This window comes from Chiloscyllium punctatum, unplaced genomic scaffold, assembly GCF_047496795.1.
Source record: "Chiloscyllium punctatum isolate Juve2018m unplaced genomic scaffold, sChiPun1.3 scaffold_72, whole genome shotgun sequence".
NCBI classification, from domain to species: domain Eukaryota; kingdom Metazoa; phylum Chordata; class Chondrichthyes; order Orectolobiformes; family Hemiscylliidae; genus Chiloscyllium; species Chiloscyllium punctatum.
Genome location: NW_027309806.1, coordinates 180495 through 204589, shown reverse-complemented (window position 1 = coordinate 204589; position 24095 = coordinate 180495). Strand labels below are relative to the sequence as shown.

General features: G+C 43.5%; 1 protein-coding gene across 1 annotated transcript in view; it reads left to right on the top strand.

Annotated features, from left to right (window-relative positions):
- Positions 1 to 24095, top strand: part of LOC140471398 (coiled-coil domain-containing protein 102A-like) — a 197431-nt gene that overhangs the window by 152345 nt on the left and 20991 nt on the right. The window contains exons 5-6 of the mRNA XM_072567418.1: positions 796 to 912; positions 8786 to 8995. Coding sequence (XP_072423519.1) covers positions 796 to 912; positions 8786 to 8995 — 327 coding nt within the window. The remainder of the gene's footprint in view (positions 1 to 795; positions 913 to 8785; positions 8996 to 24095) is intronic.

The window sequence follows — 24095 nt, the reverse complement described above, 5'->3', positions numbered from 1 at the left end:
GATGTTATTATCTGCCTAATAAGTATCATAATTTCTCAATATTTTTTCTTGATTCGTGCAGGGCTGTCATTACCTGTCAACACCATAAAGGTCATTGGTGACCCTGCTACCCAAGGTTGAGCTGTGGCCCATTTGTGCTGATGACTACAGCTTGTAGAAAAATAGAGCAAAAATAACAGAAGATTGCTGTACAATAACAATACTGGTAGAGGCAGGAGAATGATGGGAGTCATTTCAGCTCTGTAATCTAATCTCAAGGTTCAGATGATGGTTTATGAATCACTCGAGCATTGCTTTACTGCTTTATGATATCTCCTGAATCCATTGATTAAGTTACCGTCTTGAGATTGCTCCCAGGCAGAGTTTCTGTTGATGTAAATGATAGCGCAGCAATGCTGGAAGCTATTCATTATCTCAATGGACGATGTTAGCTGTGTAGAAGGCCTTCAGTATTTAACTCCTTCCTCTTCACCAGGAATTATACCTACCTGCTAGTTTAAGGACATCCATTAAGCCAAGCTTTGTGGCGAAACCTGTATAAGTTCAATGATTATACAATGATCTTCCCATGGTTCTTTTATAATTGAATTCTGAAAGTATAGACTGGAAGAAGTATGCTGTGGATTTTGATATGTAAGTACGTAAAGAAATTATGAACGTATTTATTGATATTTGCCATGTTCTTATTCAGAGACTCTCTCAAAATAGTCTTTTAACTTTTTACTGATAACTTAAAATTTGAATTTCAAAGCAAAAATTGTTTCAGTGGTGTTAATGTGTGATTTCTGATTTTAGCTGAACATTTTAAAAGAAGTCCATCAAGATGAGTTGGGTCGGATATCTGAAGACCTGGAAGATGAACTGGGAGCTCGGTCCAACATGGATAAGAAGCTTGCAGAGCTGCGAGCTGAGGTACTCGATAGCGGCATGTCTGCCTGTTATCAGCTGTATAATTTTAGTACGGGTTTCAGGCAACTTAGGAATTGAAGTAGACCCTCTCTCCCTTAAGTCTGTTACTATTTAATTCCGTTGTTGCTGATTAGCAACTGATTAGTACACCTTTGTTCCATTTCTATTGGCAGAGTACCCTTACCTTTCAAAGTATGTACTGATATTTGTAGTTCTCATTTGCAGTAGCCCTCCTTGACCCTATCTCACCTCAATCCTTTCAGACCTGTAGTATGTGGAGTTTAGAAGAATTAGAGGTGATTTTATTGAACCATGCAAAGTTCTTCTAGGGCTCGTAGGTAGAATTATCTGCCTGGCAGGAAATAGAAGGTGGGGGATGAAATTCTAGAACCAGAGAATACAGTCTCAATAAAAAATAGGAATGTGTGAGGAATTTCCTCAGTGAAGGTGGTGATTTTTCTTTTTAAGTTTTTCTACCTGAGGGCTGTTCTAATCATAATTCAATCAAATTCTAGGTAGTGAAGGTGAAGGCGATAATATTTGAAAATGGCATTTAAGTACATGATCAACCATGATGTAACTGAATGCTGGTCTGAAATTGAAAAGCCAGATAGCCTCCAATCCTTTAGTGCAAATGAAAACATGGCACTGTATGGTGCACTTGTGCAACTCAGTTCTCAACCACCTGCTGCCATCCTGTACCCTTCATCCTTCAGTCTTCTTCTTTCCTTGCAGTGTTTAATTTTCTCTAACAGGCAGATTTTAACCCTACCTTCTAGTTGGCTGATGGTTTGAACTCTAGTGTGATGCTGGAAAAGCACAGCAGGTCAGGCAGCATCCGAGGAGCAGGAAAATTGACGTTTCGGGCAAAAGTCCTTCATCAGGAATGAGGTTGGGAGCCTCTGGGATGGAGAGATAAATGGGAGGGGGTGGGGCTGGGGGGAAGGTGGCCGAAAGTGCAATAGGTGGATGGAGGTGGGGATAAAGGTGATAGGTCAGAGAGGAGGGTGCAGCGGATAGGTGGGAAGGAAGATGGACAGGTAATGAGGATAGTGCTGAACTGGAAGGTTGGAACTGGGGTAAGGTGGGGGGGAGGGGAAATGAGGAAGCTGGTGAAGTCCACCGTGATGCCATGGGATTGGAGGTTTCTGAGGCAGAAGATGAGGCAGTGGGTTCTTCCTCCAGATGTTGGGTGGTTAGGGAGTGGTGACGGAGGATGCCCAGGACCTGCACGTCCTTTGGGGAGTGAGAGGGGGAGTTGAAGTGTTCAGTTGTGGGGCAGTGGAGATGGTTGGTGCGGGTGTCCTGGAGATGTTCTCTGAAGTGCTCTGTGAGTAGGCGTCCAGTCTCCCCAGGGTAGAGGAGACCGCATCGGAACAATGGATACAGTAAATGACGCGTGGAAATGCAGGCGAAACTTTGATGGAGGTGGGGCCTTGGAGGGGAGGGAGTCAGGTTTGGGCCGAGGACTTACATTTCCTGTGGTGGCAGTTGAAGGTGCCAGGAGGGGAGGGTGGGTTGTTGGGGGGCCTGGATCTGACCAGGTAGTCATGGAGGGAATGGACTTTACAGAAAGGGGATGGGGTGGAGAGGGAAATATATTTCTGGTGGTGGGGTCTGTATTTGGTGGCAGAAATGGCAGAGAATGATGCAAAGTGGAAGATGAGGACTTGTCGGGGGGGAAGGGGGGACCGGGTTCTGTCCTTGTTGCAGTTGGAGGGGTGTGGTTAGAGGGCAGAGGTGTAGGAAGTGGGTGAGATGTGCTGGAGGGCATCATCAACCACTTGGGAGGGGAAATTGCGGTCTTTAAAGAAGGAGGCCATCTGGCATGTTCTATGGTGGAACTGGTTCTCCTGGGAGCAAAAGCAGCAGAGGCAAAGGATTTGGGAATAAGGGATAGCATTTTTGCAGGAGGCAGTGTGGGAGGTGTAATCCAGGTAGCTGTGGGAGTCACTGGTTTTGTAGAAAATGTCAGTGTTGAGTCAGTCACTGTTGATGGAGACAGAGAGGTCCAGGAAGGGGAGGGATGGTTTAGGTGAATCTAAAGTCAGGGTGGAATGTGTAGAAGTTGATGAACTGTTCAACCTCGTCATGAGAGCACGAAGGGGTTCCGATGCAGTCATCAGTGTAGTGGAGGAAAAGGTGGGGAGTGGTGCCGGTGTAACTTTGACTAGAGCCTTAGTAAAATCCAAGTAAACAACATCCATTGTCCTAACTTCATCAACCATGTTACTAAGACGTGCCCTTCTCCTTGGTGAATGCCATTGCAAAGATACTCATTTAGGCTCTTGTCCATATACTCTGCCTCCAAGCACAAATTCCCTCCTTTATCATTGAGTGTCCTAGCCTCTCCCCATTTATCTCTTGTGTTTAATATATGTATAAAATACCTTGGAATTTTCTTTAACCCTACTTACCAAGGTCATTTCATGATCCCTCCTTGGTTTCCTAATTTCCTGTCTGAGTTCTTTTCTGTTTTCTTTACATTCCTCATGGACGCTGTATTATTTTATCTTCCTAAACCTGACATATGGTTAACTTTCTCTTTTTGGCTAAATTCACAACCTCCCTTGTTATCCAGAGGTCCCTTGCCTTGCCATCCAAGTCCTTCCTCCTTACTGGAACATGCCAATCCTGAACTCTGATCAGTAGGCCTTTAAACAATTCTCACATGTTACACATGGACTTTGCTGATAACAGCTGCTTCCAAATAACTCTGCCTTGCTTCTACATAATACTGTTGTAATTTACCCTCCTCTAATTTAGCACTTTCCTCAATTTAGTACATTCCTGCAAGGTCCAGACTGCTGCTTATTCATAGATACATTAAAACTTCAGGAGTTGTAATGACTGTGTTGGTTTGTTTCCAAAATGCTTTCCCACTGTAAGGTCAGTCACCTCCCCTCTAGTTGGACTCCACATCCATTTCAAGAAACCCTCTTGGATGCACCTAAGAAATTCTGCCCCTTCTAATCCTCTTGCTCTAAGGAAGAGCCTGGAATGCGTTGTATGGGAGGGTAGTTCAGATGGGAAACCAAAGCCTTTTCAACTATTCATCCAAGTACTTTTAATGTTGTAACACCTAAGGCAATATCGGGGAAGTTAAAGTCACTCAGTATGACAACCCCTTTGATTTTTCAGCTTTCCATAGTCTGCCTATGTTTGTTCCTCAATGTCTCAGTGGTATGATCCCAGAGTTTATAGTACTGCTGTACCTTCTGTACTGCATAATTCTTTGATTTTATGATGTTGGAAGAGCCTGGAATGCATTGTCTGGAAGGGTAATTGAGGTGGGAAACCTCAACCTTTAAAAGTATTTGGATGAATACTTGAAATGATGTAACACCGAAGGCTATTGGCCTATTGCGAAAAAGTGCAGACTTGATGGCCAAAGGCCTATTCTGAACTCTGATTAAGTAATTACAATACGTATTACTGACTTGATTGATGTACTGTTGCCAAATGTTTGGATGACAGAAAAGCAGGCAAGTGTTGAGGATAGCACAAGGAGTCTCCACAGGGATGTAAACAGGTTAAGTGAGTGGACAAAAACTTGGCATATGATCTGGGAAAATGTGAGGTTGTTCATTTTAGCAGGAAACATAGGAATTGAATAGTATTAAATCTGGGAAAGGCTGCAGAACGCTGCCAGAGGGATTTGGAGGTCCTTGTTTATAAATCACAAGAGGCGAGCATCTGGCTTAAGAGGGTAGTAGGGAAGACTAATGGAATGTTGGCCTTTGCTTTAACGAGAATGGAGTATGAAACTAGGGAAATCTTGCTAAAACCACCCAAAGCAGTATTTGGAAAACAGCTGGAATACTGTGAACAGTTACATCTCCTTACCTAAGTAAACATTATTGGAGGCAGTCCCGAGAAAGTTCACTAGGTTGCTTCCTGGTCTGAAGGCAATGTCTTATGAGGAGTGTCTGAGTCGATTGGGCCTTTACTCATTGGAATTTAGAAGAACAAGTAGCGACCACAAAATTCATAAGGGTTTTGGGGTAGATATGGAAAGGTTGTTTATCCTGGCAGAGTCCAGGTTCAGAGGACATAGCATTCGAAAAAGGGATCACTCTTTTCAAATAGCAATTGGGAGGAATTTCAACTGCCAGGCCTGAGATGTGCTACCACTCTGATTTGAACCCCCTCTTCCCCTGACCCCCTCTTCCAGTTCAAAGCTTTGCAGTTTGAATGGATTAGCCATACTAAATTGCCCTGTGGTATCCAGGAATGTGTAGGTTTGGTGATTTGTCCAAAGAAAATGCAGTGTTATGAGGATAGAGTGGCTGTGGGGGTTGGGGGAGGTGTTGGGAGGGGGAAGGCAGGGGAGTAGGGGGGGGAAGGGATGCTATCCAGAGGGTAGTGTGGACTGGAAGGGCTGAATGACTGTTTCAATGCTGTAGGGATTTTTTTTGAAGTACCTTTGTTCAAAGTGCTGCACAAGCTGGTTGCATCATTAAATACTGTCTTTATACTACTGTCCAGTTGAATGGTTTTGTACCTTTTCTGGCTTTCTATTGTTTTGACTGTTTGTGTAGTCAGAGTTCCCCTGTTTTGCTGCTGATTATTCTATGTTGAACTGTGCTCGCTGTCAGCTTCTCACTCTTAGGATTTAGGGAGTTGATTTTTATGTTGCAAGATACGATCATGTGTGGGACTTGACATTTATAACATGAGTAGTCAATTTGCTTATCCTAAAACTGTACAAGATGTCGTGAGCAGGAAGACCGTGTAGTTCAAAGTCCAGGAGAGGCAGAGACCTAAAACTGTTTTTGCTGTAAAAGATAATGCTTCGAAGTGAACAAGACACATCAGGTTATCTTTATCATCCTCCTTTTAGAAAACTTTCATTTCTGTTAAACTGCATTAATCTAGTAGATAACTGCCTAACCAAAGGAGTTCTTTTCTACATGTTTTTAGTTCTCCAAAACTTATACATTACGGATGGTTTAAAACCTGAAACCATTACAAATAGATTTTGCACCCACTAAAACATACTGTTTGTGCCTAATGATCCATAGCCTGCTAATTACACATTCAGGTGCAAAGTTGGGCAAAATTCAGAGCACAGTTGTGACAGCAGTGGAAAACCTATTGCAAAAATCTCGTTCAGAATTCCTAATATTAGAAATAACTTGAGTTCAATGTTTAAAGTGTTAAAAGTACATCAAATGGAAATATCTGATTGCGAAACTGTCAAAAAGCCCTGAAGTAAATGCAAATCAAAAAAACCAAGTAATTAATAAAAATAGAGGAAGAAATCTGTGGTGATCCGAACAGAAAGCAGTCAACTGATTCAGCTTGAGACAGGAGAAATACTTGCAACTGAGGCATCCATAGTAATGAGGCCTTCAATAAAAAGTGAACATTCACTTAGCCAAACATCTATGGTAAGAATCCCCATAAAATGTTACCACAACAACAAGTAAATGGAACACTGACACCCAAAGTGAATTCCAAAAAATTGTGACGTAGCTTGTCGGTTGGTTTTGAAAGAAGTGATGATGGATTTTAATATTGTGATATCAAAGATGACCTAGAGTAATTAAAAAGTACAACTGAGTTAATTACCTCTGCCACTCCAAACAATAGTGTTAAATTAATGGTGCTCTCTTTGTTTAATTCTTCTTGCAGTGAGGTTTGTTTTTGTTTTAAAATGTGAAATCTTAAGACAGCTGTGTCAGTTGATGCTTGAATTGCTCTTTAAACAATAGTGATCCAAAGCAGAATCATAATTTAAAAATTATTAAATCAAAAAACAGTGACAATTGAAAATATAGATCTAAGGTTTTAAAGCCTGATGCCAAGGATTTTAACATTTTGTCAGCCTTTGTCGGTCTGTAGGCAAAAAGAATGCTGTAAATATGACTAAGCTTTTAAAACCATAGAGCAGGCAAAATCAGTCAACTAGCCTTATCCTGTTCTAAAAGTTTCTCGAAATTGCATGAAGTCCAAGGTGAAACATAGGAGGCTGTGGACAAGTGAGGCTATGAACCAACATCTCCATTGTTTAACTATAGGAAGTGATGGTCCTTTTCCCCACTTCTGGGTCAGTGAGAAAATCCGTATTGAGGAAGGTACACTGGCTGTAGGTGTCAGTACTGGGATATATTTGTGTCCACAATGTATTGCACAACAATGTGACCAAGGAAGTGGACGAAGGTAAAGCAGTAGATGTGGTGTATATGGATTTTAGCAAGGCGTTCGATAAGGTACCCCATGGCAGGCTAATGCAAAAACTACGGAGGTATGGCATTGAGGGTGCATTAGAGGTTTGGATTAGGAATTGGCTGGCTGGAAGGAGACAGAGGGTAGTAGTTGATGGTATAGGTTCATCTTGGAGCGCAGTTACTAGCGGTGTTCCACAAGGATCTGTTTTGGGACCATTGCTGTTTGTCATTTTTATAAATGACCTGGAGGAGGGGCTTGAAGGCTGGGTGAGCAAGTTTGCGGCTGACACGAAAGTCGGTGGAGTTATGGACAACGAAGAAGGATGTGGTAGGTTACAGCGGGATATAGATAAGTTGCAGAGCTGGGCAGAAAGGTGGCAAATGGAATTCAATGTAGCTAAGTGTGAAGTCATTCACTTTGGTAGGAGTAACAAGAAGATGGATTATTGGGCTAATGGTAGACTACTTGGTAGTGTGGATGAGCAGAGGGATCTTGGTGTCCATGTACACAGATCTTTGAAAGTTGCCACCCAGGTAAATAGTGCGGTGAAGAAGGCATATAGTGTACTGGGCTTTATTGGTAGAGGAATTGAGTTCCGGAGTCCTGAGGTCATGTTGCAGTTGTATAAGATTCTGGTGCGGCCTCATCTGGAGTATTGTGTGCAGTTTTGGTCGCCATACTACAGGAAGGATGTGGAGGCACTGGAACGGGTGCAGAGGAAGTTTACCAGGATGTTGCCTGGTATGGTAGGAAGATCGTATGAGGAAAGGCTGAGGCACTTGGGGCTGTTTTCATTGGAGAAAAGAAGGTTGAGGGGAGATTTGATAGAGGTGTACAAGATGATTAGGGGTTTAGATAGGGTTGACAGTGAGAACCTTTTTCCGCTAATGAAGTCAGCTGTTACTAGGGGACACAGCTTTAAATTAAGGGGTGGTAGGTATAGGACAGATATTAGGGGTAGATTTTTTACTCAGCGGGTTGTGAGTTCATGGAATGCCCTGCCAGTAGCAGTGGTGGACTCTCCCTCTTTATGGTCATTTAAGTGGGCATTGGACAAGCATATGGAGGTTATTGGGCTAGTGTAGGTTAGGTAGGCTTCGGTCGGCGCAACATCGAGGGCCGAAGGGCCTGTACTGCGCTGTATTTTTCTATGTTCTATGTAATGTTAAGACTACAAGCAGGGAATGACATTGGTGTCTGCTGGACACTATGCTTGCTGCCAGACAACTAGGTTTGCTTCAGATTTTAAGATGGAGCTAAGCTGAGTGTTGACTACACTGCCATGCCTCCTTAGCCACAATGTCCTAGCATACACAACCATGTTTCCAAGGAACATCCAATTCATAGGTTTAAAAAGACTTACTTTTGTCTTTTGTGTACTTAGGACTTGTCAGTACTTTGCAGTCAATAAAGCTCTTCTGATATTTGATCACTTTTGTAATGTGTGCACAGAATGATCCCACAAACAGCAGTGCAATAATGGCTAGGTAGTTTGTTTTAATGATTCTGATTGAGAGAATTATTGACCAGGACTTCAAGCTTTCTGGCTGCTCTTTGAAATAATGCCAAGTATACCCACCTGAAAAGCAGATAGAGCTAATGTTAGACATCGCAGGTAAGCAACAATACAAGTTCTGTGCCCAGCTCCCATCTAATGCAGTAATTGCCCTACTAAACTTACCTCATTACTTTATGTGCACAGATGGAGAGGCTTCAGGCAGAGAACACAGCAGAATGGGGCAAGAGGGAGCGACTTGAGACTGAGAAGCTGAATCTTGAAAGAGAGAACAAGAAGCAGAGGGCACAAATTGAAGATCTGGTCGAAGTATTGGCCAAAAAGAGGAAGCAGGCAGCGAGTGCCCTGGACACTGATCTGAAGACCATTCAGACTGAGCTTTTTGAAAAGAATAAGGTAAAGGAATAGTGCTTTTGTGATGATTTACTGTAGTTGTGACAGTCAAAAAGATGTCTGATCTGATATTGATGTCAGAGCAATAATCTATCAAGACCCAGACGATAGACATCATCATGGCTGCAGAATATTTTCTCACCTGCTTTCTGGCCTTGCGCGATAGTGGTAGCAGAGTTTTGGAAACAATAAATAAAGCAGTAAAATATTGCAGACTACCCAAAGCCTGCAGCAGAGGGAAGGACAAAGTTTTGGAAAATAATTTCTGCAAGCAATTTACGGTCGAGAAAACTAGTCCAGGACTGAAACGAGCCAAGTATGTTCAACCTGTGATTCAGCTTCACCAGTATTCTCTCTAATCCTAGCTGCTTTCTCTCTTGTACATCAAGATATAGATTACTGCAGGGAGCTCAGGCTGAGAACTAAACTTTCACATTAGTTGCATTATTGTAATAGACGGTAAAATGCAGGGCACCAATGGGCAATAAATTAAATGTAAAACGTTTGTCTCCTATAATTCTATTTTCAATTATGTCAGAGGTAGGTTCTTTACTTCCACCACCACCGCTAGCAACACATTCCATGCATTCACAACTCTTTGCGTAGAGTCATTAGGGACATTCAAGCGACTGCTGGACATGCACATGGATAGCAGTGAGTTGAGGGGTGCGTAGGTTAAGTTACTTTATTTTACATTAGGACACAACATCATGGGCCAAAGGGCCTGTTCTGTGCTGTACTTTACTATGTTCTATGACTTTATCTCTGCCACCGTGCCGTCCAGAAGAGAACAGTGGTTAGCACTGCTGCCTCACCGTGCCAGAGACCCGGGTTCAATTCCGGCCTCAGGTGACTGACTGTGTGGAGTTTGCACATTCTCCCCGTGTCTGTGTGGGTTTCCTCTGAGTGCTCTGGTTTCCTACCACAGTCGCAAAGATGTGCAGGTTAGGTGAATTGGCCATGCTAAATTGTCCATAGTGTTAGGTGAAGGGGTAAATGTAGGGGAATGGGTCTGGGTGGGTTGCTCTTCGAAGGGTCGGTGTGGACTTGTTGGGCCAGAGGGCCTGTTTCCACACTGTAAGTAATCTAATCTAATATTGTAATCTAATCTAATCTTCTGTCATATATATAGATGACTTAATCAACGATGTGGACTTCCAACCTTCAGCATACAGATTCTTTTTATTGCATAAACCGCAGTGGAACACAGTGATGAAACTGTCCTGGGACAGTGCAGGAGGATCATCTCAATACTCTTGTTAATATAGGTGGAGGTTTGTCAGAGTGGGGGGAAAAGGAGCAAAAGACATGTGTCTGAAAGTAAGGGAAAGGACAACTAGTGCCTGGCAGCGGGATGTTGAAATATTGATCTATGTGTGGTGGGGAGCAGAGTGATATCAGTGTTTTTTTTAGATTTAGAATTAGAATGGCCACAGTGTGGAAACCGCTCTCCCCCCCACTCCCCAGTGCAACCCACCCAGACACAATTCCCCCAACCTATATTTACCCCTGACTTAATGACAACACTATGATCAATTTACCATGGCCAATTCACCTAACCTGAACATCTTTGAATTATGGGAGGAAACTGGAGCACCCGGAGGAAACCCACACGACACGGGGAGAATGTGCAAACTCCACACAGACAGTTGCCCAAAGCGGGAATTGAACCCGGGTCCCTGGTGCTGTGAGGCAGTAGTGCTAACCACTGAGCCACCGTGCTGCCCTATAGTATGATGTAGGGGTGCAAGGATGAGGAGGATACCTCGTGTCTTGGTCATCAGGGCAAGAATAAAGCCCAGAGACGATTGGTTGGGTGGGTGAGGGAAGAGTTACATTTGGGTTGAGTTTCATGTGGGATGTAGAGTGTGTGGTGTCTGTCACTTGGGTTGATGAATGGGGGAGGTGTCAGTGGTGCTCAAGGGTAACGGCTAGAAGTGGTAGAATTGGAATCTGCAGATGGGTGTTGTGTAACGGCTGCTATTGGTGGTATTGGTGCGGGCATAGTTCCTCGTAGGTCTAAATTGAAGCAATATCCCTTCTGATCCTGATGTAACATCAGGGTCTTCCCACTAGTTAATTAGCAACTAAAAAGGGGAAACATTGCCAAAGATGTTGGGAGAGTCCTGTATCCTGATGTTGTTCCTTGGTGTGATCTGAAAATAAGAAAGTTTTAAATGAACAGCAATGGAGGCTATGTCTCTTCTACCATGTATTGCTTCTGTATCCTGCTTGATGCAATGCAAGGTACTGGCAGGGCCATACACTGTAATATCTTAAAGGAGACAGTTTGTGATCTGTCTGTGTAAATATTGTCCGTGTTGCTATGCAGTTGTGCGCTGCCTGGCTTCTTGAAAACGCTACCTCTGAGGTATGACCAGTGAGGAGTAGTGAGAGCCAAACAGCAAAAAAAGAAGAGAGTCAGGTCGAAAGGTACTTGACTGCAGGCAAATAATGAGTTCTCACTTCTTCTCTATGACTTTACCTTTCAATACCCACCCTCACGTAGATGTGGACCAAGTATGCGTAGGTGGGGCAGAAAAACTGGAATATTACAGATATTTCCTATTTACTATGAGAGTACTGGCATGAGATTACCAGTGTGCTACCTAAGGTTGTCTTTAAAGGTGTACATATGAGTTTCTGTTCATTACTTAAAAACAGTAAACAGCTTGCTAACTGTCTCAGTATTAAAGTGGATATTGAAATTGGGCTTTCAAAGCAGAGATCGGCACTGTTGAAGGGGTGGATGGGGTGGAATTTGAAACATAGTTAAAAACACTCATTTTTAAAAAACCTGGTGGGATGGAAATGATTGAGTAATGAGTGAGATAAAGCAAGAAAGTACTTTAAGTATATTATAGGCAAAAGAACAACTGGAGAGAGAAAAGGGCCCCTCAAGTACCAGAGTGGGCATGCATGTGTAGAACTGAAGGAGATGGGCGAAGTTCTTAATGAATATTTCTCCCCTATGTTTACCATGGAGAAAGACATGAAGACTTGGGAACTTGGAGAAGTTAGTAAAGATATCTTGGGGACAGTCTATATCACAGTAAAGGATGTGTTAGAATGCATGAAGGTGGATAAGTTTCCTGGTCCTAACCAGATATATCTAAGAACCCTGCAATAGGGTAGAGAAGAAATTGTGGGGGCCCTGGCTGATATTTTTGCATCATCGTTAGCCACGGATGAGGTACCAGAAGACTGGGAATTGGTTTAGCTCAGTTGGTTGGATTATTGGTTTAAAGAGCATCGTGATACTAACAGCATGGGTTCAATTCCACCGGATTGTGGTTACCATGAAGGACTCTATCTCCTTCTCAACCTCTTCCCTCAGCTGAGGTCTGGTGGCCCTCGGGTTAAATCACCACCAGTCACTTCTCACTAATGAGAGAAGCCCCTATAGTCTGGTAAGATTATGGAGACACAACGAACAACAACCAGGAGACTGGAGGGTAGCAAATGTTGTGCCATTATTCAAGAAGGACTGCAAGAAAAGCCTGGGAACTATAGACCAGTAAGCTTAACTTCTGTGGTGGGTAGGTTACTTGAGAAGTTTGAGGGACAAGATATACATGTAATTGGAAATTAAAGGTTTGATTAGGAGTAGTCAGCGTGGCTTTGTGAGTGGGAGATCATACCTCACAAATTTGTTATGGTTCTTTGAGGAAGTGACCAGGAAGGGTGATGAGGACAGGGCAGTAGATGTAGTGTGTTTCTGGCTTTCAGTGAGGCCTTTGATAAGGTTCTACATGGTCGGCTGCTCTAGAAGGTTAGATCGCATAGAATCCAAGGGGAGCTGGCAAATTGGATATAAATTAGTTTGATCATAGAAAACAGTAGGTATTGTTGGAATGGTGCTTGTAAGACTGGAGACCTGTGACTAGTGGAGTGCCTCAGATTACTGTTCTTTATATCAGTGATTGGTTTGGGGATGACATTAAAATAGGTGACATCATGGGCGGTGAGGAAGATTATCATAAATTGCAGCAAGACCTTGATCAACTGGCGAAGTGGGCCGAGGAATGGCAAATGGAGTTTAATGTAGATAAGTGTGAGGTCTTTCATTTTGGAAAGTCAAATCAAGTCAGGAGCTTCATTGAGCTTCATATGGCATTAAAGGAGTGTAGCAGAACAGAGGGACCTTGGAGTTCAGGTGTATGGTTCTCTGAAAGTAGAGTCCCAGGTACAGAGGGCAGGGAAGAAGGCTTTTGACACACTGGCCTTCATCAGTGAGAGCACTGAGTATAGAATTGGGAAGTTATATTGTGGTTATACAGGACATCGGTGAGGCTGCACTTGAGATACTGTGTTCAGTTTTGGTCACCTTGTTATAGGAAGGAGTGCAGAAGAAATTTACAAGGATGTTGCCTGGACTCATTTGTCTGAGTTATTGGGAGAGGATGGACAAGCTAGGACATTTTCCTATCGACATAGGAGACTGAGGGGGAACCTTATAGAGGTGCAAAAGATTTTGAGAGGCATGGATAGGGTGAATACATTCAGGCTTTTTCCCATTGTTGGGGACAAGAGGGTAAAAGGTAAAGGTAAAAGGGGAGAGGGAAAAAAGGGGCAACTTTTTTATACAGGAGGTACACATGTGGAATGAGCTGCCAGCAGAAGTGGTTGAGGCAGGTACATTAACAACATTTGAAAGACATTTGGACAAATCCACAGATAGGAAAGGATTGGAAAGAAATATGCCAAGTGCTTGGAAATGTGGTTAGCGTGAACAGATGTTTTGGTCAGCATGGATCAGTGTGGGCCAAAGGGCCTGTCTCCATGCCATAGGACGCTGACTGTTTTTTTTAATTGACAAGCAACATGAATTCGACTGGGACAACACTACTATTATAGGACAAGCCAAACAGAGAACAGCCAGGGAATTCCTAGAGGCATGACACTCATCCACAGATTCAATCAATAAGCACATCGACCTGGACCCAATATACCGACCTCTGCAACAGACAGCTGGAACTGACAACCGGAAACGGCAGATTCAAACCACTATAAATGCTGGAGGAAACATCACAGAAGTGCTTCACAGGAGGCTCCCAAGCACTGAGGATGTCACCTCAGTGGTGATGAAATGTCTGCAACACAAATTCCCAACTCGGCGAACAGAACCACAACAACACGCACCCGAGCTACAAATCTTCTCACAAACTTTGAGTGTAGAGTCCTGTTTCACTCAGCTGGTCAGGATGAACCTGACAAAAACCACTGCATCATTGTCCAGACTTCCTTTGCAAAGGTATTTCCAGCAGGAAATGTGTGACAAAGACACTTTAAGGACAGCACGTGGTGGTTCAGATAAACTGAGTGTACGTATAGGCTCTCACCCCCAACTAAGCGATATCTTAAATTGTTTGAAAGTTCTGGTGATGTGGTTCATAAGGAGAAGGTGTCAGCAATTCTGGCAAGTGTGAAAATAGATAAGTCCCCTGGTATATGGATTTCAGTGAAGTGTTTTATAAAGTTCTTAATGGTAGGCTATTGCAGAATATGCAGAGGCATGGGGTTGAGGGTGATTTAGCGGTTTGGATCAGAAATTGGATAGCTGTAAGAAGATTGATAGGAAATGTTCATCCTGGAGTTCAGTTACTAGTGGTGTACCGTAAGGGTCTGTTTTGGCACCACTGCTGTGGGTTAGTAAAGTTGCGGATGACACTAAAGTCGATGGAGTTGTGGATAGTGTGGACGGATGTTGCAGGTTACAGAGGGATATAGATAAGTTGCAGAACTGGGCTGAGAGGTGGCAAATGGAGTTTAATGTGGAAAAGTGTGAGGTGATTCACTTTGGAAGGCATAACAGGAATAAAGAGTACTGGGCTAATGGTAGGATTCTTGGTAGTGTGAATGAACAAAGATCTGTGTCCATGTCTATAGATCCCTGAAAATTGCCATACAGGTTGGATAGGGTTGTTAGGGCATACGGTGTGTTAGCTTTTATTGGTGGAGGGATTGAGTTTTGGAGCCATGAAGTCATTTTGCAGCTGTACAAAACTCTGGTACGGCCGCACTTGCAGTATTGCATATAGTTCTGGTCGCTGCATTTATAGGAAGGCTGTGGAAGAATTAGAAAGGGTGCAGAGGAGATTTAGGAAGATGTTGCTTGGTGTGGAGGAAAGGCTGAGGGACTTGAGGCTATTTTCCTGAGAGAGAAGGTTAAGAGGTGATTTATACAGTCGGCCATTAATAGAGGCATGCAAGATGATCAGAGGATTAGATAGGGTGGACAGTGAGAGCTTTTCTCCCTTGGATGGTGATTGCTGGCACGAAGGGACATGGCTTTAAACTGAGAGGTGATGATAAAGGACTGATGTCAGAGGTAGGTTCTTTACTTGGAATGCCCTGCCTGCAACAGTAGTGGTCTCACCAACATTAAGGGCATTTAAATGGTCATTGGATAGACGTATGGATGAAAATGGAATAGTGTAGGTTAGATGGGCTTTAGATTGGTATCCCAGGTTGGTGTAACATTGAGGCTGGAGGAACTGTACTGTGCTGTTATGTTCTATGTTCATTCTGCCAAATAACTTTGATCTGCTGAGGGAACCATGTGACAGGATCAACCCTCTCCTTTTCCCTCAGGATCTCTAACAATACCATGTGCTGACCACTTCCAGAAGAACCTGTGGTCAAAGGTGTTTTTCTTTGCAAATTTCTCCATGAAGGGCAGGTGATGCAGAATGGTCCAACTCCTTGAAGCTTACCATGGCAATGAGGCCAGTCATATCAATGGCAAGTATGGAGTGCATCTTGGTTTTTATGTATGAGGGTGGATGTGCAGGCTGACGCAGTCATACAGAAAGGTGGCCATCAGGATGAGGATGATCCCCCTGGTCATCCAGACTTCATTTGTACATGGAGTCCCTGTTCCACGTAGATCTCCAGACAAAGTGGAAGATGGTTCAGATGACTGAAACTGCCAGACCTGTGCCACATACAACAGCAGAGAGTGCCTTGCACCTGATGATCAGGTTTTTACCTGCAATGGAGACAGAGAGCTGCTCCAAAAAGACCAGTTTCTGCTTCACCTTATCAATGTGTCCCTTCCAAGATTTTGCGCCTGCCTCAGCCCTTCCACACCATATTCTCAGCAATTTCCGGTAACCTGTCCTGATGGTGAAGGGGATATAGGATCGGTCCGCCCAGTTTCCAAAGGATACTGCCTTATTCTTTCCTCAATTTACCTTTGTTCCCGAGGCTGGTTTGAACTAGTTGCAGATGCTCATGAGTCTGTGCACTGACAGCGGATACGAGCTGTCATCCATGTACAGGGAGGCTTTGACCTGGCCTCTGCTGCCTGGAATAGTCACCCCTCTTAAGCTTGCATCCTTCCTGATGGATTCAGCAAAGGGCTGTATGAAACACCCACCCAAGACAGGCCCTGCCTGACCTCCGATCTGATTGGAAAGTGTTCTGATTCCCGCGGATTGAGATTGCAGTTATGATATTGGATGTAGTGCATACTGATTCAACTGCAGATTCCATTCCCAACACTGACTTTGAAGAGCACATCCCACACGTAGGTGTACTATCCTGTTAAAGTCCTTCTCCTGGTCCAGGTTGATGAAGCAGGTGTCCACCCACCTGTCCTGCACATAGGCTTCCATATCCCTCAGGAATGCGAGGCTCTCCGAGATCATCCTGGATGGTACGTAACAGGTTTGGTTAGGGTGAATCGCTGATCCTATAGCAATGACCGTAGACACCATTCTGTAGTCTTCTGCAGAGATGAGAAGAAATTACTTCTCCTCAAGGATCATAAATCTGTGGTGTTCACTCCTCCAGTGTGTGATGGAAGATAGGATACTGAACAAATAGACGGGAGGTAGTAATGGGTTGAAGGGTTACAGACAGCAGGCAGGAAGTTGGAGCAGAGGCCCAGATTAAATCAACCATGATTGATTCAAAAGGCAGAGCAAGCTCTTTCAGTAAATAAATGCTTACCATTTTAATCTCTGACAGTAAGTAAATCACTTTCTTTTCCTGTCCTCCTGATCTTTCCTTCTATTTTCTCCCTCTACCTGTTTGTCATTTCTCTCTCTTTCTGCATTCAAATTTGAACTTCCAAAGTGAATCACTTCTCACTTTTCCAGGTTGAACGCCATCTGTCACTTATCAGCCCAGTCCTGTCAATGTCCTGTTGCAACCTACAACAGCCCTCCACACTATTCACCACTCCTCCAACCTTCATGTCATCAGCAAACTTACTAACCCACCCTTCCACTTCCTCATCCAAGTCATTCATAAAAATCACAGAGTGGAGGTCCCAGAACAGATCCCTGCAGAAAACCACTGGTTCCTGAGCTCCAGGCTGAATACTGTCCATTTTTTACCACCCTCTGTCTTCTATTGACCAGCCAATTCTGTATCCAAACAATCAGATTTCCCTGTATCCCATGCCTCCTCACTTTCTGAATGAGCTTACAATGGGGAACTTTATCAAATGCCTTGCTAAAATCCATACACACCACATCCACTGCTCTACCTTCATCAATGTCACGCCCTCAAAGAATTCAATAAGGTTTGTGAGGCATGATCTATCTCCCTCAAAGCCATGTTGACTGTCGCTAATCAAACTATTTAATCCACATCTTTAAATAAATGGTGAAAATCGCCTGGAGATCTTTGTGCCTCTCAAAGCATTATCAGCAAGTGCTGCCTCCATACTGAAGATTTATTTTAACAATGCTGATGGTGATCAAAATCTGCACAGAAATGGTAATGTTTAGCTGCCCAGTTATTACTGGAGAGACCAGTTTGGCTGCCAAGCCTGATGCAAGTAAATAATCGAAACTAGCAGTTAGTGTGCCTCAATTCTGTCAAAAGGGAAGCAGTAAACTCTCGCTAGCCTTTATGTGATAGAACCAAAAAGATTGTTTAGGCTGGCTTTCTGACAGTTTAATGATAGAGTTCGGTAACATGAGGAAGAATTCTGTATGTGAAAAATTGCCTCCTTGATACTGTGTCCTTTGTACATTGTCCTTTTTTATGTTCCATTAAAAGGCCCACACTCTACTACTCCACAGTTACACTTTTGTTGATCCAGTGTTTGCTACCCCTCCATGGACAGAGCCTCACTATACAGTGCAGGCAGTGACACATATTGTCATGGCAACGCCTACCTTTTCACCGCTTTTACAGATGTGTACTTCAAAAGACCTATTTAAAGAAGCTTTTCTCTGATGTTTGATAAAACTGCTTTTCACCTGATCATCTGGAGCTTGTGCCAGTTGGATACTTATTGCCTGTCTTAGTTTATACAAGAAAGCTCCTGTGTTTGTGTCGCAAAAACAAATTGCTAGCAAAACTCAGCAGGTTTGGCAGCCATGTGGGGAGAAAGCAGAGTTAATATTTTGAGTCTAGTGATTCTTCATCAGAGCAGTTCTGAAGAAGAGTCATCAAACTCAAAATATTGACAACCATCACGTTCCAACTCCACTTTTGTTTTACTGTCAATTCCTGAGATGATAAATGATATCAGGCACTGAACTTTTTTTTAATGTTTGTTCAGGGACCTCAACTACTACTTTCATCTGATTTTGATTCTGTGTGGGTTTTTGTCCTTGCCATTCTGCAGACATCATAAAATGAGCTGTAAGTGCAAACTGGACTGAGTACAGCCTTGCTGAGGAAAGTGGTGCAGAGAAAGAGACATACTCATGATCTGGCCACAAACTCAATACGGTGTTTAAATTATGAGGATGTGGGTGTATTGTACCTTTAAGGGAGTTAAAAGTTAACAGTGACTGCACCAAGTGTTCTCAATAAGATACAATGTAACCTGTGCTCCCGCTGCTAGGATACCTAGGGTAGCTGGTTGCCTGGAACCAACAACACAAATTTGAATTTAAACTGATTGGCCTAATTATACCCCGAAAAATACCAAACTCCAATCCAGTTTGAATTTAGTATATTGACAGTCTTAAAAACCAATGACCCAATCCGATGCTTTTGAGGTATAAGATCGGGGAAAATTAAACTGTTGAGAAGAGAACTGCCAAGCTACCAGCGCGTAAAGACAGCCTGAAAAATAACACTCTTAAAAGTACCTTTATCGATCACAAACCGGTGAAGCAGAATCTCCAAGAAGAAGACAGGAATACTGAAAAAAAAACTGAAAGCTGCCTAGTTTTGAGATAAGATTTTTGTTTTAGAAATCCTAATTGGGGATTTTATCGGGCTGTTATTGTAAAGGAGAAGTTAAAAGATAAATTAGAGAAAGGAGTTGTAAATAGTTGTTAGTTAATTATTCTCTGTTATACTTTGAGAAATAAAGTTGTTAGATTTTACTTTAAATCTTGAACTTTCACAGATTACTACACAAGATAAATCTTTTCTGTGTTGCTGGTTTACATTAAGAATTTACACAGTGTCGTAACAAAATGCATAATTGATTCCGAAGAGGTATATGTTGATTGAACTAGATTTGCTGCTCGTAACTGAGATCATGTCACCATCACTATGTTCTGTCCATCGAAACCGTATACCTTCTCTCCTTAAGGTGCTATTTTTTCTAACTCTATTGCTGGCTGAATTGTTTCACAATTTCATTTAGATTTTCCCAGTAACACACTGCAACTCAGTTACTCTGGCTTGTAGCACATTCTGGAGAAACAGCTGTTACCTTGTGACTGACTCCCAACGAAGTGGGCTGTGATCAGGCTCCTTGCAAATCCAATAACCAGGGTGGTAGATTTGACTTACAAGTAATGAAGTGAGGGCTGTTTGGAAGTTTTGGCAGAGAGTAAATTTGGAGGCATTGAGAGAAATGTTAATGATCAGCAGAATAACGTTGTGGAAAATAATGGTCAGGAAGAAACTGAAAGACGAATAAAGGGCAGAAGTGACATGGTTGGGAAGGAATAAAGCAACAGACATCCTGTGCATTTGCAACTAAGTAGGCATGTTAATAGTTCAGATTAGTTAGTTAGGTTAATTAGTTTGACCGAATAGGTGTAGGTGATCTGATTAACAAGTTTGCAGATGACAATAAGATTGGTGGAGTACCAGGTAGTGAAGAGGACTGTCCGAGAATACAGCAGAATAGAGAGAGATTGGAGAATTGAGCAGAGAACAGGCTGATGGAGTTCGGTGTGGGCATCTGCAAGGTGATGTATTTTGGAAATCTAATTCAAGAGCAAACTATACAGTAAATGGAAGAGCCCTGGGGAAAGTTGATGTACAGAGAGATCTGGGTGTTCAGGTCCATCATACCCTAAGGATGGTAACGCCGGTCGACAGAGTTGTCAAGAAGGCATACAGCATACTTTTCTTCATCAGATAGGTTATTGAGCACAAGAGTTATGTTACAGGTCATATTACAGTTGTATAGGGCTTTAGTTCTGCCATGTTTGGAATACTGCATACATTTCTGCTGGCCCCATTACCAAAAGGATGCGGATACTTCGGAGAGGGGTCAGTGAAGGTTCACCAGGATTTTGCCTAGTATGGAGGGAACTAGCTATGAAGAGAGGTTAGATTAGGATGAGGTAGATTAGGATTCTTTTCATTAGAAAGACAGAGGTTGAAGAGGGATCTGCTTGAGGTCCACAAAATCATGAAGCGTAGACAGGGTGAATAGTTAAAGCTTTTTCACAGACTAGGGGACCTAATTACTAGGGGTCACAAATACAAGGTGAGAGGGGAAAAATTTAAGGGAAATATGTGTGGAAATTTCTTTACGCAGAAGGTGGTGGACACCTAGAACGCTTTACCAGTGGAGATGGTAGAGGTGGGAACAAAGTGTCATTTAAGATGTACCTAGACCGATACATGAATGGGCAGGGAGCAGAGGGGTACAAATCCTTGTAAAATAGATGCCAGGTTTAGATGAGGGATCTAGATCGGCGCAGGCTTGGAGGGCTGAAGGGCTTGTTCCTTTGCTGTGATTTTCTTTGTTCTTCTTTGTCATTACACACTGGGCCGGTGTGCTGGAAATCAATCCCAACTATTCCCAGAGTCAACACATTTTGGAAGGTTTGATGTAACTACTATGAATCCTAATATGTTTCTGATGGACTGTTACCCAGTTTCTTTCAGGAACAAAGAAAAATAATTCTATATCAATTGCAACACCCTTGCCTTTAACAAGAACAGTAAAAGAATAGTAAAATTAGTTTCTAATTTATGGAGCTGAAATTTTGCCCCTTCTACAAACATTTCTTGAGCACAAACACAAGGACAAAAAGCAGAAAAATGCATACATTGAGTGGGGGGAAAAGTGGTCAGGAGGACACAGTAGAACACAGTTCAGTTTCACCAGTCAACAGTACAAAACTAATCAGAAGGATGGATTTCACAATTCTTTTGATTCTTCAGTGAGGCCTTGATGGACCACAGCATTGATTTTTACGTAGTGCTTTGGTTGCTTGGATGGACTTAGGTCTTTCATTTAGTCTTTAAGTTTAAAATTACTACTTTGTGCATTTTCAAATGTCGTTTTCAACTCTTTCAACAGAAAACTGGAGCAAGCTCTTTTACAGAGAAGAGAGAGAGAGAGAGAGAGAGAGAGAGAGAGAGCCTGATTCACCCAGCTGCTAGACATCTCCATGCCTCTTTGTTTCACTCCCCTTACAAAGGACACAGCCTCCAACCTAGTTCCTGCAGTGCCAGCTTCTATCCACCACCCAAAAGTCATAAACCTGACTTGCCACAGTCAACCCATTTGTCTCTGTCTGCTCCTGGCCGACTGAACTCATCTCTTATCTTGAACCTGCCTTCTCCCCTTTGGTCCAGGAACTCCCCATCTATGTTCGGGACACAACCCACACCCTCCACCTTCTCCATGACATTCAATTCCCCAGCTTCCGATACCTCCTGTTCATCATGGATATCCAGTCTCTCTACACCTGTAGCCCCCATCAAGAGGGTGTAAAAGCCCTCCATTTCCTTCTCTCTCGCAGATCCAACCAGCCCCCCCTCCACTCGCGCACTCATCCGCTTGGTTTAACTGGTCTTCGCCCTTAACAACTCTCTTTGAATCCTCCCACTTCCTGCACACCAAAGGGGTGGCTATGGGTACCCACATGGGTCCGAGCTATGCCTGCTGCTTCTTAGGATAGTTGGAACAGTCCCTCTTCCGCTGCTAAACTGACAATACCCCCACCCTTTTCTCCACTAAATTGATAACTGTATTGGCGCTGCCTGATGCTCCTACTAGGAGGTTAAACAGTTCATCTCCTTCGCTCCCACTTTCCACCCGAACCATCTCTGAAACTCCCTCCCCTTCCTGGACCTCCAGCAACCAACTGAGCACCAATGCCAATTTCAAACCCAACGACTCAGACAACTGCATTGACTACACCACCACCCCCCCCCCCCCCCCCCCCCCACCACACACCCAGCATAAATGCAATTCTGTACTCTCAGTTCCTCTGCTTCCGCCTCTGCTGTATCTGCTCCAGGATGAGTGATTCCACTCCAGGACATCCCAAATGTCCTCTGACTTCCCCTCCCCCATGATTACCAATGTCCTCAACCACAACTCCTCCATTTTCCACACTTGTGCCCTCACACCCCGCCCACCCCCCCACTCCCAACCGCAACAAGGATAGAGTCACCTGGTCTCCAAACACCAGTGCATCATCCTCTGCAATTGCCACCACCTGCAGTCTGACCCTCCCCTACTAAAATTATATTACTTTCCCCACTCATATCCGCTTTCACAGGGACTGTTCCCTCTATAACTCCTCGTTAGGCCTACATACCCACCAAGCTCTCCTCCACACGTGGTTCCTTTCCCTGCAGCCGCAGAAGGTGCAAAACCTGTCCTCAAACCACCCCCCTTTACCTCTACGCGAGGCCCCAAGAATCATTCCCAGTCCGGCAGAGATTCGTCTGCGTTTCCTCTAACCTGATTTTTGCGTCTGTTGGACCCGGTGTAGCCTCCTCTACATCGAAGAAACTAAGCACAAACTTGGCGACAGGTTCAAGGTAGATCTGTGGTCTGTACATTCCAATCAACCCCACCTTCTGCTTGCCACCCATTTCAACTCCCTTTCCCACTGCCCCATCAACATGTCCATCCTGGACCGCCTCAATTGTCAAACTAATGCCATGCACAAACTGCAGGAAGAACACCACATTATCTGCTTTGGGAGCTTCCAACTATATGGGCTTAGCATAATTAACCAGCTTTACAATCTCCCCACCCCCTGCCTCTTTCCAGGTCCAGCCTGATCTACCCTGTCCATCTTCCTTCCCACTTATCCTCTCCACCCTTCGCACTGACCAATCGCAATCATCTCCTATCTGCATCCACCCATCACTATCCTATCTACCTTCTCCAGTGCCACCCTTCTCCCTCTATTTCTCAGCCCCCCCCCTCCCCAGTCATGATGAAAGGTTCCCACCTGAAATGTCGACTCCCCTGCTCCTCTGATACTGCTTGACCTGCTGTGCTTTTTCCAGCTCCACACTTGATTGACTGACTCTGCATTAAGTTCCAACCTGACCAATCAAATGGTTGTTACAATGCTGAGCCTTCCAAGTCCCATAATAAATAGTGTTTCATTGCTAATGTCCTTTAGGGAAGGAAACAGCCATCCTTACTTGGTCCTGCTTACGTATGACTCCAGAGTCGTAGCAATGTGATTGAATGTTAACTATTGTCTGGGGCATTGATGGGCAATAAATGCTGGCTGAGCCAATGACATCCACACCCTGTGAATGAATTTTAAAAAAAATCTAGACTCCGTATCCTCAAAAAAGTAAAATTAGGCCAAATCTTAGAGGAGTTTGAGCAACATGGGCTATGGTGTGATTTGTGGAAGAATTGACCAGAAGTCCAGCAAGGCTTGTCTGATTGTTGAGATGTCAAGGTGCCGGTGTTGGACTGGGGTGGACAAAATTTTTAAAAATCTCACAACACCAGGTAATAGCCCAACAGGTTTATTTGGAAGTACAAGCTTTCAGAGTGCTGCTCCTTCATCAGGTGGGACGAAGATGCAGCACTTCGAAAGCTTGTGCTTCCAAATAAACCTGTTGGACTATAACCTGCTGTTGTCTGACTTTTAACTTTGATTGGGGAGAGCATCTTGCATCATCATTTATGCTTTTAACCAGCAGCATGACAAGACAATGATGAGTTACC